This window comes from Erythrolamprus reginae, chromosome 4 (genome assembly GCF_031021105.1).
Source record: "Erythrolamprus reginae isolate rEryReg1 chromosome 4, rEryReg1.hap1, whole genome shotgun sequence".
Classification (NCBI taxonomy): Eukaryota; Metazoa; Chordata; class Lepidosauria; order Squamata; family Dipsadidae; genus Erythrolamprus; species Erythrolamprus reginae.
In genome coordinates, this window is record NC_091953.1 from 1,761,151 (window position 1) to 1,780,796 (window position 19,646).

At 45.0% G+C, this 19,646-nt stretch overlaps 1 protein-coding gene across 1 annotated transcript; it reads right to left on the reverse strand.

Annotated features, from left to right (window-relative positions):
- Window positions 1–611: 611 nt before the first annotated feature.
- Window positions 612–15,301, reverse strand: LOC139167181 (maestro heat-like repeat-containing protein family member 7). Its single transcript, XM_070751607.1, has 10 exons — window positions 15,170–15,301; window positions 12,032–12,146; window positions 10,598–10,738; window positions 8,880–9,044; window positions 7,791–7,946; window positions 6,564–6,686; window positions 5,039–5,138; window positions 3,816–3,881; window positions 1,902–2,565; window positions 612–720 (listed from the first exon to the last, which is right to left on the reverse strand). Exons 1-9 carry the CDS (start codon window positions 15,283–15,285, stop codon window positions 2,288–2,290), a joined length of 1,260 nt encoding a protein of 419 aa, XP_070607708.1. The 5' UTR covers window positions 15,286–15,301; the 3' UTR covers window positions 612–720; window positions 1,902–2,287.
- Window positions 15,302–19,646: the final 4,345 nt, after the last annotated feature.

The following is a 19,646-nucleotide window of genomic DNA, read 5'->3' on the forward strand; positions in this document are numbered from 1 at the left end:
AGGGACGCTGCAACAGTCATAAGTGTGAAAAAAAATAGCCCAATGTCATTTTTTTCCAGCGCTGTTGAAACTATGAACCGTCGCTAAATGAATCGTTGTAAGTTGAGGACTTCCTGTAGAGGTTGCCATGTTGAGCAAGGATCTTTTTTTAAAAAAAAATTATCTCAAAAGAACCTGATCCAGTTCTTGCATTCCACCACAGCCTGCAGTTTGGAAAATTCTGCAAAACCAATAAATCTCACCTGCTTTAAAACTTTGCCCAAAGGGTCATTCCTGGATCAAAGCAAAGAACTGGACAACTGATTGATGTCTTTTGGGAACCAACCAACCCAGAATAAATTATTCCAAAAGTTGGCATCTGGTTTATTGTGCGTTACGCTTTTCTTCCTATTTCTTTTGAGGTTGAAAGGTTGCCTGTTGCGGAGAGTCGCCTGGAGGATGGAATTGATTTATTCCAAATTGAATGAATGAATAACTAAATTTTTGATAAAGAAAGGAGGGAGCTACCTGGAATCCGCCCATTATTCCTGTCTGCAAAAGGGCATTATAAAAACTAGCCAAGTTTTCCATAGGCCCATGTAAGAAGCTGCGATCCGTGAATGCTTTTGAAATCATTATTTATGGTCTATTCTTCTGAAGTAAGAATGAATTATTCTGGGTTTTCTATCACATAATAGGGTTTTGTAGTCTTGCTTTGATCTGTTCTTCAGGAGGCTGCCTCTAGATAAAAGGAGAGAGAGAGAAATATACATATACATACTATAAATACATACATACATACATACATACATATATATATATATTTCATTATCAGCAAAAATACGTTTTACATACAATATATATCTCTGTGTATATATGTATGTATAAACACTGCTCAAAAAATAAAGGGAACACTTAATCAACACAATATAACTCCAAGTAAATCAAACGTCTGTGAAATCCAACTGTCCACTTAGGAAGCAAAACTGATTGACCATCAATTTCACCTGCTGTTGTGCACATTCAACTTTGTACAGAACAAAAGAGTCAATGAGAATATTTCATTCCTTCAGATCTAGGATGGGGTCTTTGAGGGTCCCCTTGATTTTTTCGAGCAGTATATATACACATAGATGCTATGTTGTATGTATATATGTATGTATGTATGTATGTATGTATGTATACACACATGTACACATACACACACATATTTACATATGCATACATACATACATGCATACATACACTGATATATATACATATACAGACAGGCAGGCAGGGAGAAAGAGAGACAGAGAGAGAGACTAGATTAAATATAGATTAGATGATTGATAGATAGATAGATAGATAGATAGATAGATAGATAGATAGATAGATAGATAGATAGATAGATAGAGTAGATAGACAGACAGATGATAGGTAGGTAGGTGGGAGGGAGATATTATGTAATAGTCATTCAATATTACATTTGTTGAACTGTTTCCTTTAAGGGGAAATTTAGATTATAATTTTAACTTGTTTTGGGGACATTTGCTGGGAAATAAAATAAAGGTATTAAGGGTTCACTTCATAGCAAGGAAATAAGAAATAAAAACAATTGTAACTTTTCTAATCATGAAATGCTGTTTCCAGATTGGCCACACGAGGGCAGCAACACCCAATTTTATTATTTTTCAGAGTGTTTTCTAAGAATGTATAATAATAATAACAACAACAACAACAATAATAATAATAATAAAATACTGTAATAATAGTAGTAGTAATAATAATAACAATAATAGCAATAATAATAATAATAATAATGATGATGATGAGGGGCGGCATACAAATCCAAATAATAAATAAATAAATAATAAAATAAATATCATGATCTATCGGTTGCTGTACTTGGATATGTGTTGCATTGACATCCTTCAGTCTACCTGGATCGGCTTTGACTTGGCGGCTTCCAATCGTTGACCCTTCTTCTCGGTGGAGCAGTTTTCCACTCTCGTTCCCATTCCTTCCACGCCCTGGTAAGTTGCTCAGAGTTGCGGCAGGAGAAAACGGACCCTACTACCCAGAAGCGTGGGTGGAGGTAGCTCCGCTCGGCGTGGGAATTCACCTGATCGGCATCGCTACGAAATTCGCCCTGTCGGGGCCGCCTCGGACTTCTGGACGCTGCCGTGGGACTGTACCACATCCATCGCCAGACTTCTCGTGAGGATCTCTTCCGGATCGGAGGGGTTCTGGATGAGTTCTGCTGCAGCCCATCACTCCTTGGCCCCCTCTGCTTGGCCTCCTCTGCCGTCCTCCCCATGGAGGTGGGTCAGGTTTGGCGAGCGGGCCCCGACTGTCGCCTCCTGACGAAGCCCGTCACGATCCGGTGAGAGACCGGGGACGATGGGTTCCAGCGATGGGTCAGGGACGGATCCGGGGCTTCCCAGTGTCCCTGGGAGAAGACCCGCTCTTCCCTGTCCAGGTTGAAGTGGGTCTGGCTCCGGAGCGTGACGGAGGGCCCCCCGCAGGCATCCTGGATCATCTGCATGGCTTCCATGGCGGCCACACGGACCGAAGGGTCGGAGTCGTGCTTCAGTTTGGAAAGAGCTGGAAGAGGGAGGGAAGCAGAGCGGTCAGAGGAAGCGGGCTCAACGGGGGGAGAAGGTGAAAGAGTAGCCAGAGCATTTAGACTTATATGCCACTTCTTAGTGCTCTTCCAGTTCCAGCCCTCTCTAAGCAGTTGACAGAGTCAGTCTCTTGCCCACAACAATCTGGGTCCTCATTTGACCCATGAAGGAAGGAAGGAAGGCTGAGTTGACCTTGAGCCGGTGGTGAGATTTGAACTGCTGAACTACAGCTGGCAGTTAGCTGAAGTAGATAGATAGATAGGTAGGTAGGTAGATAAATAGATAGAAAGATGGATAGATAGATAGATAGATAGATAGGAAAGATAGATAGATAGGAAAGATAGATAGATAGGAAAGAGATAGATAGATAGATAAATAGATAGAAAGATGGATAGATAGATAGATAGATAGATAGATAGATAGATAGATAGGAAGGATAGATAGATAGGAAAGATAGATAGATAGGAAAGAGATAGATAGATAGATAGATAGATAGATAGATAGATAGATAGATAGATAGATAGATAGGAAAGATAGATAGGAAAGATAGATAGATAGATAGGAAAGATAGATAGGAAAGATAGATAGATAGATAGATAGATAGATAGATAGGAAAGATAGAAAGAAAGAAAGAAAGAAAGATAGATAGATAGATAGATAGATGTAGGTAGATAGAAATAGGTAAGTAGGTAGGTAGGTAGGTAGGTGGATGGATGGAGGGAGGGAGGTAGAGGTAGATAGATAGAAAGATGGATAGATAGAGATAGGTAAGTAGGTAGGTGGGTGGGTAGGTAGATTGATGGAGGGAGGGAGGTAGAGGTAAGTAGGTAGATAGGTAGATAGATATAGATATAGGTAGGTAGCTAGATAGATAGGTAAGTAGGTAGGTAGGTAGAGGTAGGTAAGTGGGTAAGTAGGTAGGTAGATATAAATAGGTAAGTAGGTAGGTAGCTAGATAGAGATAGGTAAGTAGGTAGGTGGGTAGGTAGATGGATGGATGGATGGAGGGAGAGAGAGAGAGGTAGAGGTAAGTAGGTAAATAGATAGGTAGGTAGGTCCTTCCGAGGGGGGTCAAATGGGGACCCAGATTGTTGGGGGCAAGAGGCGGATTCTGTCAACCGCTTAGAGAGGGCTGGGAAAGCATCATGAAGCGGCATATAAGTCTACGTGCTCTGTCTATCAACCATTGCAATGGTTCACTTATCCAGGATCTGAGTTGCTGGTACTCACAGATGAACATCAAGTCCTTGTTCTCCTCCGTGATGGCCACAGGATCTGCCGACTGAGCGACACAGCCTGCAAGAACGGAGGAGGGAACAGGTAAGAAGCCCAGGGGTTTGTGGCCACAGCTGGAAGACTTCTGGCAGGGCCCAACCCCCAAGGCCAGGCTTTGTCCAAGACCAAGCAATTCAGGGCTACTAGGCAGAACGAAATCATCTTTGGCTCTCGGTGCTCATGGCAGCACCCTAACCACTAGACCGGACTGCCTCTTGACCACGTGCTCTGGCCTTGCATGAATAAAAGGATGTTTCATGGATGGGCCAAATCCGGACTGGGCCAGAGAGCGGGCTGGCTCACAAAACGCAAACTTGATCATTGGTGTACAACTTCAATATAAATAAAGGTTCAGCAAGTGTGCGTGTGTTTATGTGTGTGTATAGATAGATAGACAGATAATCAGAGAGGCAGAGACAGAGAAAGAGACAGGCAGACACAGAGTGGTAGAGTAGGAGAGAAACAGAGAGAGACAGAGACTTACAGCGAGAAGGAGAGAGGCAGAGAGAGAGACAGAAAAAGAGAAACACAGAGAGAAACAGATCAAGAGAGAAACAGAGGGAAAGAGGCAGACATAGAGAAACAGAGAGGGAGAGGGAGAGAGACAGAGAGAAACAAAGAGAAAGAGACCGAGAAAGAAGCAGAGACAGAGAGGGAAAGTGGGGGAAAGAAAAACAGGCAGGCAGAGAGAAACAGAGAGAGAGAGAGAGAGAAACACAGAGAGAAACAGAGACAGACAGAGAGACAGAGAGAGAAACAGAAACAGAGTGAGACAGAGAGGTAGAGTGGGAGAGACAGAGACCGAGAGAGAGGGAGGGAGAGAGAAAGAGAACGTACCCAATACAGGTAGTGCTTGATTTACAACAATTTATTTAGTGATTGTTTAAAGCTACAACAGCACTGAGAAAAGGGATTTATCCCAGAATTCCCCAGTCAGAATTCTTCAAAACAAGTAAACTACAACTCCCAGAATCCCTCATCTAGCACAGTACAAGATGGGGTCTCCTTTCATTCCCAGAATACCCATAGGCAACATGATTTAAGACTTCAACTCCCCAAATTCCTCAGCCTTCAGTTCCCAGAATTCCCCAGGGAAAAGTGGACTTCAACTCCCAGAATCCCTCAGCTAGGACAGTACAAGAGGGGTGGACTTCAACTCCCAGAATTCCCAGCCTCACCAATAAAGACGGTGGCTGCTCTCCGGATGGCGACCTGGGGGCACTGAAGATGATCGAGGCACTGGAGCAAGACGGCCGGGATGGACTTTACCTTCCAGGACTGTCCAGGGACAAAGAGAGAAACCATCATTTTCTCACCACAGGCACCACAATAAGAGGGAAGGGACCTGTTGTGGTCCACTGACACTCTGCACAATCAGTCATGGACCCCGAGGGGAGGGGCGTTACAGGCATCCGGTCTTCCTGACACCCGAGACTGACAGCGAAGAGGACGTGGTATCAGAGGCTGAGGAGCAACCAGGGTCATCTGCACCTCCTGAGATGAGTGACTCAGGAGAAGAGGAGGAGCCTCTGCTGGATGCTAGGGTACGCGGGGCCTCTAGGAGGCAAGAATGGTTGCTCAGGAGGAGGAGGTTTACTCTTGAGTAGCACGCCCTCAGGGTATTTAAGATGATGTAACACGCTACTTCTGCACAGAGAACAACGTGGTACATTCTATCATCTAGTTTCCAGTTCTTGTGGTGTCGGCTTGTGGTTTTTAAAGACACACATTCTTGGGCTTTCTGAGGAGCTCCGGGCTTCCAGCTAACTTCTGAACGTGAATATTATTCCAGCTGGGTAATAACTGTATTTTTCGGTGTATAAGACGCACCATTTTCCTCCCTAAAAGAGGCTGATAATTTGGGTGCGTCTTATACTCTGAGTGTAGCTTTCCCCCCCAGCCCTAACTAGGTGCTAACGATCTTCCCAGCTCTGACCTTGCAGGCTCTTTCATTGTTTCTCTCTGCAAAGAATGTATTCAAAGCCCTAAATCTTTGCAGGGTTGTTTCATTACTCTAACTTGCTCTGAGTAAGTTTCTTTCCAGCCCTAACCAGGTGCTAACAATGTTCCCAGCTCTTCCCAGCTTGCAAGCTCTTTCATTGTTACTCTCTGCAAAGAAGAATGTTTTCCAAGCCCTAAGTCTTTGCAGGGTTTTTTCCATTGCTCCACTTGCTCCGAATGTTTCTTTCCAGGTGCTAAGGATGCTCCCAGCTATTCCTGGCGTGCAAACTCTTTCATTATGAACAAACGATGAGCGCCAGGACCAAATTTTCCCCGTCAAAACGCCTCGGATAACAAGTTTGAGGACTTTCAAAGCAATCGAGTTCCAAGGTACCAATATAATACTAATGCTAATACTAATACTAATACTAATACAATACTAATACAATACTAATATTAATGCAATACTAATACAATATGAATAAGAAGACTAATACTAATACTAAGACTAAGACTATAGTAATACTAATACTAATACTAATACTAATATAATAGTAATAATACTAATACTAGTACAATACTGATACAATACTGATACTATAGTAATACCAATACTAATATTAATAGAATACGAATACTAATATGAATACAATACTAATACTAATAAAATACTAATACAATACTAATATAATACTAATACTAATACAATACTGATACTGATACTAATATTAATACTAACAAAAAGGAAGCAGCGCGACTCACAATTTGGCGGCAGAGGCTCTCTGGGATGAGAGGGTGATCGTGCCAGGCTTTCTTGCTGCCCACCTTCTTCGGAAGGGACCAACCCAGAAACCGGAAGCACCTGAGAAGGGCATCCTGGCAGCCCTGCGGAAACAGGGACCAAGTGCCAGCGGGAATTCCAAGGGATGGGCCCTCTCTTCTTCACATTCCCCTTCCTTCCTTCCTTCCTTCCTTCCTTCCTTCCTTCCTTCCTTCCTTCCTTTCCTTCCTTCCTTCCTACCTCTTCCCTCCTTACCTCCTTCTCCTCCCCTTGCCTCTTTCTCTCTCTCTCTTTCTTTCTCCCTCTCTTTCTTTTCCTTCCTCCCTCCCTCCCTCCCTTCCTTCTCACCTCTTCCCTCCCTCCCTCCTTCTCCTCTCCTTGCCTCTTTCTCTCTCTCTCTTTCTTTCTCCCTCTCTTTCTTTTCCTTCCTCTCTCCCTCCCTCCTTCCCTTCCTTCCTTCCCACATCTTCCCCCCTCCCTCCCTCTCCTCTCCTTGCCACTCACTCTCTCTTTCTATCTCTCTCCTTCCTTCCCTCCTCTCTTCCTCCCTCCCTTCCTTCCGAAACTTTTGCCAGACCAATCCTTGAATGCAGCTCATCTGTCTGGAACCCATGCCTCATTTCGGACATAAACACTCTAGAAAACATCCAGAGATACTTTATGAGAAGAGCCCTCCACTCCTCCACTCACAACAGAATCCCCTACGCAACTAGACTCACAATCCTAGGCTTAGAAAGCTTAGAACTTCGTTGCCTTAAATATGGCCTATAAAATCACCTGCTACAACGTCCTTCCTGCCAATGACCACTTCAACCACAACAACACAAGAGCACACAACAGATACAAACCTAAAGTAAACCGCTCCAAACGCGAGTGCAGGAAATACGACTTCAGTAACTGAGTAGTTGATGCGTGAACTCACTACCAGACTCTGAAGTATCATCATCTGACCCCTAAAACTTTACCCTTAGACTGTCCACTGTTGACCTCTCCCAATTCCTCAGAGGTCAGGAAGGGGCCTGCATAAGTGCACCAGCGTGCCTTCCGTCCCCTGTCCTAATGTTTCTTTTTTGGTAGTATCATGTATGTAAACATTGTTATATCTTTGTATACCACCAAAACATACTTGACATAAACAAACAAACAAACAAATAAATAAATAAAAATTCCTGCAACCTCCCCCAACCAAGTTCCTCCACTCGACTCACCTTTGCGACCTCCAGTTCCTCGTCCTGCAGGTGAAGCAACAGAGGGACCAAACTTTGATTGACTTGTTCCTGGATGAGATACTTCTCCTTCTTCTTCACCAAACTGGGCAGCTCGGCAAAGAGACCAATGGCAGAGCTGCGCACTTTAGCATCGGTCTGTGAAGAAGAAGCAGCAGCACCACGGAAAAATTGTGATGTAGTTGCGTTTGCAACTTAAACTGCATCCTAACCTGGCCTCTACTGCTCAAACTAGACCAGGGGTGGACAAAGTTGCCTCTTCTATGACTTGTGGACTTCAACTCCCAGAATTCCTGAGACAGTCATGCTAACTGAGGAATTCTGGGAATTGAAGTCCACAAGTCTTAAGGTAGCCAAGGTTGGTGACCCTGACTTAGATGACCTTTCTGGCCTCTTCCAACTCTATCATTCATAGCTGGCTGGGGAATTCTGGGAGTTGAAGTCCACAAGTCTTAAAGTGGCCATGGTTAGAGGCTTTAACTTGTGGACTTGTGGACTTCAACTCCCAGAATTCACCAGACAGTCATGAATGATAGAGTTGGAGGAGGCCAGAAGGGTCATCTAAGTCAGGGGTCTCCACCCTTGGCCACTTTAAGACTTGTGGACTTCAGCTCCCAGAGTTCCTCAGCCAGCCATGAATGATAGAGTTGGAAGAGGCCAGAAGGGTCATCTAAATCAGGGGTCTCCAACCTTGGTCACTTTAAGACTTGTGGACTTCAACTCCCAGAATTCCTCAGCCAGCCATGAATGATAGAGTTGGAGGAGGCCAGAAGGGTCATCTAAGTCAGGGTCTCCAACCTTGGTCACTTTAAGACTCTTGCGCGGAAGCATAACCACCGCCAAAATCTGGTGAGTGTGTGTGCCCCCTTGTGAGATTTTGCTCCCTGTGCATGCTCAGAAACAAAATCTCGCCCTGGGACAAATGTGTGCACCTGCCGGGGGCATGGAGCGGTGCATGGAGCTGGCATCCCTTCACTGGACAAAGCTTCCCCCCCCCCTTTAAATGGTCCAGGCCGAGAGACCCAGGAATGATAAGGTCTTGTGGGAATCCACCAGGGTGGAGGTTCTTACTGCGCTAAACAATGGAAGGAGCTTCTCAGCCAGAGTCACAATGTCGCTCCTCTGCATGAACTTCAGGATGTTTTGGAGGGCGGTGATGGCTTCCAGGATGATGCCGTGGTCCCTTTCTTCCAGACTCCCCAAGAGGGTGGGCATCAGGACTTTCACGTCCTCCACCTGCGAAGGGGAAGCGCCGGCCATCGTCCATGCCTTATTGGTTGATTTATCTATCTATCAAATTTATCTAGCCATCCACCCTTTCTCTCAGTGACTTTCTCAACTTGGCGCAACACGCAAACAACTTAGCAAGCCCTGGATGGACATAGTCCTCAACTTAGCACTAGGAACAAGACAGTTGGGTTGGCAATATATGAACAAGCTAACAATGAATGTTTATTTGTAACGAAGTACTGTGGCTATAAGAGGTAGTGTTGCAAATTGCCACAAGAGGGAGCCAAAAAACATGATTCTCTCTCCTCTCTCTGTTCATTTCTGCTGATTCACTGTGACTGATGTAGTAAGCACTGTGTTTGTTGGATTTGAATGGGCCCAAAGACAGGGGACAAAAATAGTGGAAGGTCTTAAGCATAAAACGTATCAGGGAAGACTCAATGAACTCAATCTGTAGAGTCTGGAGGACAGAAGGAAAAGGGGAGACATGATCGAAACACTGAAATATGTTCAAGGGTTAAATAAGGTTCAGGAGGGAAGTCATGGGCTGTCTAGTCTGCCCTTACATTATTTCCTGTATTTTATCTTAGGATGGATATGTGTTTATCCCAGGAATGTTTAAATTCAGTTACTGTGAATTTGCCAAACATGTCTGCTGGAAGTTTGTTCCAGGCATCTATGACTCTTTCAGTAAAATAATATTTTCTCACGTTGCTTTTGATCTTTCCCCCAACTAACCTCAGATTGTTCTCCCTTGTTCTTGGGTTCACTTTCCTGAACCTTTTTTTACCCTTGAACATATTTATATGTTTCAATCATGTCCCCACTTTCCCTTCCGTCCTCCAGACTATACAGGTGGAGTTCATGAAGTCTTTCCTGATAGGTTTTATGGTTAAAACCTTTCACCATTTTTGTAGTCTGTCTTTCGTCCCGTTCAATTTGATCCATATCCTTTTGTAGGTGAGGTCTCCAGAACTGGACACAGTATTCCAAATGGGGTCTCACCAGCGCTCTACACAGCGGGATCGCCATCTCCCTCTTCCTGCTTGTTGTACCTCTAGCTATGCAGCCAAGCATCCAACTTGCTTTCCCTACTGCCTTGACTGCACTGTTTACCCATTTTGAGATTTTTAAAAAAACTTTCCTAATAACTAAAACCCCTTACCCAATAATAAAGCTACATTTAATCAACTTTTTTGACGTCCTTTCTCAAGCCCTGCCTGGCATCTACATCTACAGTGAAACCCAACTTGTGAATGTGGGCAGGTCTCTCTCTCTCTCTCTTGTACAAAGTAGATGCTTGGAACAAACTTCCAGCAGACGTGGTTGGTTAATCCACAGTCACTGAATTTAAACATGCCTGGGATAAACATATATCCATCCTAAGATAAAATACAGGAAATGGTATAAGAGCAGACTAGGTGGACCACAAGGTCTTTTTCTGCCATCAGTCTTCTATGTTTCTATGTCTCTAAAGACCAGATTGGGTCCATTAGCTGGAACCCAAGACCCCTCCCAACCATTGGGGGTCACTTCCCAGCTTAAGACTCCTTCCTCACCTTGTCTGGATGGATGGCCAGGATGCCAAGGGCTCTCATGGCAAGGGACCGAACATCTGGACTGGGGTTTTGGGTCCATTCTTCAAGGCTGTCAAAAATCTGTTCAGAGGGGAACTGATCGATGTCTTGGTAGTGGAGCAGCTGTGGATCAAGATGAAGAACCCTATCATTTATTTTATTTATTTATTCGTTTGTTTTGTCAATAGCAATGCATTTAGACTTATATGCTGCTTCAAAGTGCTTTTACAGCCCTCTCTAAGCGGTTGACAGAATCAGCCTCTTGCCCCCAACAATCTGGGTCCTCCTCATTTGACCCACCACGTAAGGACGGAAAGCTGAGTCAACCTGGAGCCGGTGGTGAGATTTGAACTGCTGAACTTCAGCTACCAGTTAGCTAAAGTAGCCTGTAGTTAGTTAGTTAGTTAGTTAGTCAGTCCAATACACAATAATACACAATGAAGGTTATAGAGGATATAGTAGAGAAGAAATACGAGATATAGGAGAGACTATAGGACAGGGGATGGAAGGCACTCTGGTGCGCTTATGCACGCCCCTTACTGACCTCTTAGGAATCTGGAGGGGTCAACCGTGGATAGTCTAAGGGTCAAATGTTGGGGGTTAGGGGTTGACACTACTGAGTCAGTAATGAGTTCCCCACGCTTCAACAACCTGATTACTAAAGTCGTATTTTTTTACAGTCAAGTTTGGAGCGGTTAATGTCAAGCTTGACTCTGTTGTGTGCTCTTGTGTTGTTGTGGTTGAAGCTGAAGTAGTCTTTGGCAGGCAGGACATTGCAGCATATGATCTTGTGGGCAATACATAGATCATGTTTAAGGTGTCGTAGTTCTAAAGCTTTCAAGACCCAGGATTGTAAGTCTAGTCTCGTAGGGAATTCTGTTTCGAGTGGAGGAATGAATTTAGTCTTGGTCTGGGAATCTTTTACAATGTTTGCCAAGATTTAGTAAAAATAAACATCAAGCTTATTTTGGCTAACTTGAATGGAACAATATTTATTTATTTATTTATTTATTCATTCATTCATTCATTCATTCATTCAGTTAGTTTTTGTCAAGCACTTATTGGAGGTATGTAAAGATAGAATAATATTCATATGCATGATACTAGTAAAAAGAAAATGAATGAGCTGACTAATTTTATTATATATGGGATTTTAGTAGTAATTTTTAATTAATTAGATTTGTTGTGTTGTTTTTGTATCCCATGAGCAACCCCGAGTCTTTGGAGAAGGGTGGCATACAAATCAAATAAGTAATAATAATAATAATAACATTCATATGCATGATACTAGTAAAAAAATATAAAGAAACATTAGGATAGGGGGCAGAAGAGATCTGTATTTGTTCGGAGCTGCATAGCAGGGCTGGTTGTGAGGATGTTTACGCTGGGTGAAAACTAAAGTATAAAGCTCCTCACCTCGACAAAGACGGCAATGATGGTCGGTTTGTGTGTTTCAGTGTTTTTGCTGAGGACAGAAAAGAGCAAATCCAGGACCCGGATAATCTCAGGGCAGGAAAAATGTAGCATGGCTCTGGAAAATACAGAAGGGCATCGTTGCTACCCGGAGGGGCAAAAAAGCACATTTATGCTTCTTCTCTAGCGCATTTTCTCCTGGATCTGTACAGGTAGTTCTCTGGCTGACCCTTAGGCAAGAAATCACGCCTCAAACTCAACTTTCTCCAAAAGGTTCTGCTATGATAACAGTCCATGAGGCAGGAGGGGGAGGAGGAGGAAGAGGGAGGGGGAGAGGAGGAAGAGGAGGGTAGGAGAAGAACGGAAGGAAGGGGGGGAGGGGGGGAGGAGGAGGAAGAGGAAAAGGGGAGGAGGAGGAAGAGGAAGAGGAAGGGGAGGAGGAGAGGAGGAGGGAAGGAGGAGGAAGAGGAGGGGAGGAGGAAGAGGAGGAGAGGAGGAGGAGGGTGAGAGGAGGAAGGGGAGGGGAGGAGGAGAAGGGCAGGAAGAGGGAGAGGAGGAGGGAAGGAGGGAGGAAGGAGGAGGGGAAGAGGAGGAGGAAGAGGAAAAGGGGAGGAGGAAGAGGAGGAGGAGAAGGAAGAGGAGGAGGTGGAAGAGGAGGGGAGGAGGAGGAAGGGGAAGGGAAGGGGGAGAGGAGGGAAGGAGGGGAAGAGGAGGGGAGGAGGAGGAGGAAGAGGAGGGGAGGAGGAGGAGGGTGAGAGGAGGAAGAGGAGGGGAGGAGGAGAAGGGCAGGAAGAGGGAGAGGAGGAGGGAAGGAGGGAGGAAGGCGGAGGGGAAGAGGAGGAGGAAGAGGAAAAGGGGAGGAGGAAGAGGAAGAGGAGGAGGAGGAAGAGGAGGGGAGGAGGAGGAAGGGGAAGGGAAGGAGGAGAGGAGGGAAGGAGGGGAGGAGGAGAAGGGAAGGAAGAGGAAGAGGAGGAGGGAAGGAGGGAGGAAGGAGGAGGGGAAGAGGAGGAAGAGGAAAAGGGGAGGAGGAAGAGGAGGAGGAGGAAGAGGAGGGGAGGAGGAGGAAGGGGAAGGGAAGGAGGAGGAGGAGGGTGAGAGGAGGAAGAGGAGGGGAGGAGGAGAAGGGAAGGAAGAGGAAGAGGAGGAGGGAAGGAGGGAGGAAGGAGGAGGGGAAGAGGAGGAGGAAGAGGAAAAGGGGAGGAGGAAGAGGAAGAGGAGGAGGAGGAAGAGGAGGGGAGGAGGAGGAAGGGGAAGGGAAGGAGGAGAGGAGGGAAGGAGGGGAAGAGGAGGGGAGGAGGAGAAGGGAAGGAAGAGGAAGAGGAGGAGGGGAAGAGGAGGAGGAAGAAGAGGAGGAGGTGGAAGAGGAAGAGGAGGAGGAGAAGGGAAGAAAGAGGAAGAAGAGGAAAAGGGGAGGAAGATGAGGAGGAAGCAATGATTTTTTTTCTTTTGTTCAAGAACGAAGGAAAACTCACCAGGTGGTTTTTCAAATTCCCCCTTCTGAAGATCTCTAAAAGCCCCAAGAGAGTTAAATAAACATTGGTATTGCAACCACAATTGAACCCCAAACCCCTGTTGCTAAGAGAGACAGTTGTTCGGTGATGTTTGCCCCCGTTTTGCGACCTTATGTGCCACAGTTGTTAAGTGAACCACTGCACTTCTTATGTTAGTCACACAGTGAAGTGAATCTGGCTTCCCAATTTATTTTGTCTGTCGGAAGGTCGCAAAAAGGGGACCACACAGCGACCGTCATAAATATGAGTCAGTTGCCAAGCATCCAAATTCTGATCACGTGATCACCGGGATACTACAAGGGTCATCAGTGTGAAAAACAAGCCGCTTCTTTCAATGCTGTTGTAACTAAATGAACTGTTGTAACTTGAGGACACCCTGCATTTATCCACCAGCATTTGGATGCTTTCCAACGGCTAGGAGGGCAAGAGCTCCCCATGGTCAAAACGGCACCGACGGAGTTATTTCTCTCTTTAGAGCTACCTGTAGTCTATGTGCGGGAAGGGGGCCAAACACTCGGCCTTATCCTGCATCCCTTAGAGGAAGTCCATTCATTACTTAAGCCAGTGGTTTTCAACCTTTCTTGAGCCGTGGCACATTTTTTACATTTACGAAACCCTGGGGCACATTGAGCGGGGGGAGGGTGGGGGCTAAAAAAAGTTTGGACAAAAAAATTCTCTCTCTCTCTCTTCCTTTTGCTCTATTTCTCTCTCCCCTCTTTCTCTCCCTTCTTTCTCTCTCCATCCCTCTTTCTTTCTCTTCCTTTCTCTTTTTTGCTCTCTTTCTCCCTCCCTCCCTCTATGTCTTTCTCTCTCTCTCCTTCCCTCCCTCTCTTTCTCTCTCTATTGCTCTCTTTCTCTTGTTCTCTTTCTCTCTCTTTCTTTCTTTCTCTCTCTCTCTTGCTTTCTCTCTCTCTTGTTCTCTTTCTCTCTCTTGCTCTTTCTCTCTCTTGCTTTCTTTCTCTCTCTCTCTTGCTTGCTTTCTCTCTCTGAGCTTCCCGGCACACCTGACCATGTCTCACGGCACACTAGTGTGCCACGGCACACTGGTTGAAAAACACTGACTTAAGCATTTGCATTTTGCTCACCGAAAGGTTCCCAGCACAGCATCCAACAGGGAACGTGTTTTATTGAAGCAGAAATCATGATTTGTAAGCCTCATTCTACCCCACCTCCCAGCCTCACATCTCTTCCATTGGACGACGTTGATTCTCCACACTCCATTTCCCACAATCTTTTTCCTCTACACTGCCTGGAAGTGACATCACACCTCAAAAAAGGCTCAGGCTGCAACCTAATACCTTTTACTCTGTAACTCCTCTCGCCTTCTGTGCAGTCTTCTATAGCGAGGGTCTATCCACTGGCTTTCCACTCTCATGTCTTCCTCACTCTCTGACTGGGACCTCCCCCCCATTGTCACATCAGCCCCCTCTAGTGGTTCCTCACTCAGGTCCCTTGCTCCCTCACTCTCGCTGCCTGCTTCACCTGGCAACCCCCCCGGCCCAGAATCCTCCTCCGAATCTGACGCGACCTGAGGTGGACAAGGAGCGCTCACGACAATTTCCACCTTCTAAATCGAAGAGCCACAGGGTGAGTGGCACCTCCTCAGCTGCATTGCTTGCGACGAACTCACCTGGCCAGAAGGGTGCTCCCCTGCAGGAGATCCCGGCTGCACCGGAGCATCGTCCATCCCTGCGACTTCTCCATGAACGTCACCTCGTAACGGCACCCAATTCGGATGAGGAGCATCTTGATGGCGTCCACGGCAAAACTGAAGGGGGGGGAGGAGGAATCGCTCAGGCCCGTGGCTCCTTAACGCTTCCTTATCCTGCTAAGTCCTCCACTTACAACCGTGTTCATTTAGTGACCATCCCAGGGAAAAGTAACTTAACTGGGTTTTTTTACTAATGACTAGCGTTCTGGATCTGGGCTAGAATCGGCTGACTGTTCCACTAAATAATAATAAGAGCTTTACAGGCTGGTCATCTTTAAAAATAACATTCCTTTTATTCCTTCCACTCCAGTCCTCTCATTACAGCGCCAGTACGAAGAAAATGCATCCAACTCTTTCAGGCTAAATTACAAATTTAATTTAGCCGCTCAAAGTCCTCGGAGAGGGGCAGCATACAAATCTAATAAATTATTAAATTATTATTATTATTATTATTATTATTATTATTATTTTATTATTATTATTATTAAGGTTATGATGTTTTTAATAGGTGTCAAGTCACTCCCACCTGGTCACATGATCTTTAAGCCACCCACCTGGTCACATGATTGTCAAGCCACTCCCATCTGGTCATGTGGCCAGCAAGCCACTCCTACCCAGTCACATGACCATCAAACCACACCCACATAATAAGCCACGCCCACATTACTATCTGTAATGCCAATAAGGTCAGGAACAGCGGATGGGGAGATGAGGTTTCCTCCCTCTATGAAGCTGCACCTGACTTGACCTTTGACCTGTCCGCACTGTGGGAGGAAGTCCACTTCTGGCAGGGAGTCCCTCTGGCTGCTGAAATGAAGCTCCACGAGGAAGGTCATCAGCAGCTCTGGGAAAAGGGCTTGGATGGTGTCTCTGGATTCCACCACGGAGATCACCTCGTAGAGAGCCTGGGTCAACTGCGGGGGGGGGGAAGTAAAGGTGGGGAGAGGTCTTTGAGGACGAGATCCAGTCTACCTTTCCAGGGCAATCAGAATAGAGCTGGAAGGGAGTGTTGTACCCCAGTATATTAACTTTTATATACTGTTCTTGCTCTCTATCTATGGCTCGGAGGGACAAATATGCCCCAACATACAATATTTATATACTGTTGCTGCTCTCTAACCCCATCTATTGGCCAGAGGGACAAATATACCCCAACATACAATCCTTATACTGTATACTGTACTGTTGTTGCTCTTTATCCCCATCTATTGGCCGGAGGGACCAATATGCCCCAAGGTACAATCTTTATATACTGTTGTTGCTCTCTAGCCCCATCTATTGGCCAGAGGGACAAATATACCCCAACATAAATCCTTATATACTGTTGTTGCTCTCTAGCCCCATCTATTGGCCAGAGGGACAAATATACCCCAACATAAATCCTTATGTACTGTTGTTGCTCTCTAGCCCCACCTATTGGCCAGACCGCTATTTGTTTGAAATGGTACAGGTCCCTTCCAACTCTCTATTCTGTCAATAATAATAGTGATCATAATTCCAAATAATTCCCAATAAAGTGAGGAGTAAAGAAGATAATAAGAAGGATAAATAATTGACCTCTTCTTCTTTGGGGCAGCCCCTCAGATATTGAAACACTGCTATCATGTCTCCCCTGGTCCTTTCTTTTCATTCAACTAGCCATGCCCAGTTCCTGCAACTGTTCTTCCTATATTTTAGCCTCCAGTCCCCTAATCATCTTTGTTGCTCTTCTCTGCACTCTTTCTAAAGTCTCAGCATCCTTTTTGCACTGTGGCAATCAAAACTTACTCCACGAGTGGCCTTACCAAGGCCTTACAAGGTGGTATTAACACATCACGTGATCTTAGAAACATAGAAACATAGAAGACTGACAGCAGAAAAATACCTCATGGTCCATCTAGTCTGCCCTTATACTATTTCCTGTATTTTATCTTACAATGGATATATGTTTATCCCAGGCATGTTTAAATTCAGTTACTGTGGATTGACCAACCACGTCTGCTGGAAGTTTGTTCCAAGGATCTACTACTCTTTCAGTAAAATAATATTTTCTCATGTTGCCTTTGATCTTTCCCCCAACTAACTTGATTCTATCCCTCTGTTAATGCAGCCTAGAACTGGGTTGGGTTTTTTGGCTGCTGCTGCACACGGCTGGCTCCTATTTAAATGGTTGTCCACTAGGGTAAAAGAAGTCAAAGGTTGACCAACCATTTCTGTGACCCTGAATTTGACTCTCTCAATGAAACTGGGGACTTAGAAAACCGAGCTGTCCGTGAAAGAAAGGCAAAGGTTCAACTCACAGAGATGGACAGAGAAGGAGGTTGCAGCTCCATCTTATGTTGGCTCTGCAGCCTGCTAAGCAAGTTCTCCAGAAGTTGTTCTTCAATCATTTCATCAGCCGAAAGGGATCGCCACAGCTCAGATGGACTGCTGCAAACGGGAACAGTCAAAATTGAATGCTGGTTAGAACTTGGTCTCTCTCCTTAAAGGGCGCATCGCTCACGTCCCTCCCGATAGATGGATGTGACCAAGGAACCTACATGTTTTTTTAAGCTACTAAAAAAAATAGCTTATGATGATGGGATAGTTCACACAACGTGCTAAGAAAATGTTCAGGTTGTCACAAGCAATTAGCTACCTGGTCTCTTAGAGGCTTAGATTAGAAAATGTCACATAAACACAACCCACACATTGTTTTGGAAGACAAGTAGCTTATAATGTTGAATGGAATTGAATTTGGCCAAGTGTGATTAGATACACAAGGAATTTGTTTCTGGTGTACAGGCAACATAGGAGAATAATGACAATGATAATCACAACAAGTATGATACATGAAGGCTTTTCTTATTTTGAATGTTCTGGGTGGGCTAGCAGGGGGATGGGGAGCGCGCACCTGACATTGAAAATCACCTTCGCCAGCCTCCGCTGTGAGAAGAACGGAGAGAGAATGAAAGAGAGTGAGAGCAACAGACAGCAAGATAGAGAGAAAGTGAGAAAGAGAGAGAGAAAGAGGGGGGAGAGAAAGAGATAGCAAGAGAGGGAGAACAAGAGAGAGAAAGAGTGTGAGAAAGAAAACAAGAGAGAAAGAGTGAGAGAGAAAGCAAGAGAGAGGGAGAGAAAACAAGAGAGGGAAAGAGAGAGTGAGCAAGAGGGGGAGAGAGAGAGAGAAAGAGAGAGATGAGAGAGGAAGGAAGAGAGTGAGAGAGAGGAAGAAAGCAAGAGAGAGAGAGACAGAGAAAGCAAGAGAGAGAGAGAAGAGTGGAAGGAAGAGATAGAGAGAAATTATAGAAAAAAGGGGAGAAAAAAGAGAAATGAGAAAATGATTGAGGCAGAGAACGACAGGAAAGAGAGAGAAACAGAGAGAGAAGTGACTCTTGATTTAAAGCATATGGTAAAAGCACTTAAATAATAACAGAGAAAAAAAACATACCCCTCACCTGTTTTTATTAATAGTAATGTTTTTGGTTTTGCTGGTTGATTTAGTTTTAATAGTAATGGATTTTGGTTTTTTTAAATTATTAATTTCTTTTAATAAAAAAGAAGGGATTTTTTTGTTATCTATCTATCTATCTATCTATCTATCTATCTATCTATCTATCTATCTATCTATCTATCTACCTATCTATTTATATGCCGCTCAGACACTATAATTTTCCGCCCACACTGAAAAAAAATTAGAGGGAACATTGGTCTCCACCCTGGAAATTGAGAAATCCTGGCTTTAGGCCCCAAACAAGGGATAACAGGGTGTCATAAAAACACATCATTGCTACCATTTTCGTACTAGGGCTGGAAGGAGGTGTTTGGCACCTTTCTGTTGAGATGGAATGTTCCAGAAGGCTTGTGACGACGATATCTAAGTGCTCGGTCCTGCCCGCCAACAACCCCACCAGCTTCATGAGCAGGCTCCTGGTGCTGGGATGACGGATCATGTTCAAACGGCTGCAGATGCCTTCGATAATATCGGGCACCTGAGAGGACAGGGGGACGATGAGGAAGTGCAAGGAATCCCCTGTTCCCTTCAAACTCAATTTCCTCCCCAAAATTCTGCTGTTGTAATGGTCAGTGAGACTGCCCTTGAGAGGCAGGAGGAAGAGGGGGAAACAATTTTTTTTTTTTGGTCAAGAATGAAGGACAACTCACTAGGTGGCTTTTTAAATTTGTTGTCCTGAAGATCTCTAAACGCTTTAAGATAGTTAAACAAGCAGAGTTCCTGGAAACAGGGGGTCTTTTAGGGGTCTCTAGTGATGGATCCAGGCCCTTCCCCAGGCTTTGGGAGGCCTCACTGACCTTCTCCATCTCTGGGCCACAGGTCCTTGCAATGCTGGCAAGAAGAGACTCCGTAGCTGGCAAAGAGAAATTATTGCAGGGTTCGGTCAGTCCATCCAGGACAGTGAGTAGGAAATCTGTCTTCTCT

Excerpts from the sequence above, each read along its gene's own strand:
- LOC139167181 (XM_070751607.1), bottom strand. The coding sequence starts at position 15,285 with ATGCTCCTCATCCGAATTGGGTGCCGTTACGAGGTGACGTTCATGGAG. Across the intron at positions 10,739-12,031 it reads TCATTGCCGTCTTTGTCGAG|CTGCTCCACTACCAAGACAT; the intron begins GTGAGGAGCTTT and ends CTTGATCCACAG. Across the intron at positions 7,947-8,879 it reads TCCTTCCATTGTTTAGCGCA|ACCGATGCTAAAGTGCGCAG; the intron begins GTAAGAACCTCC and ends TCTTCTTCACAG.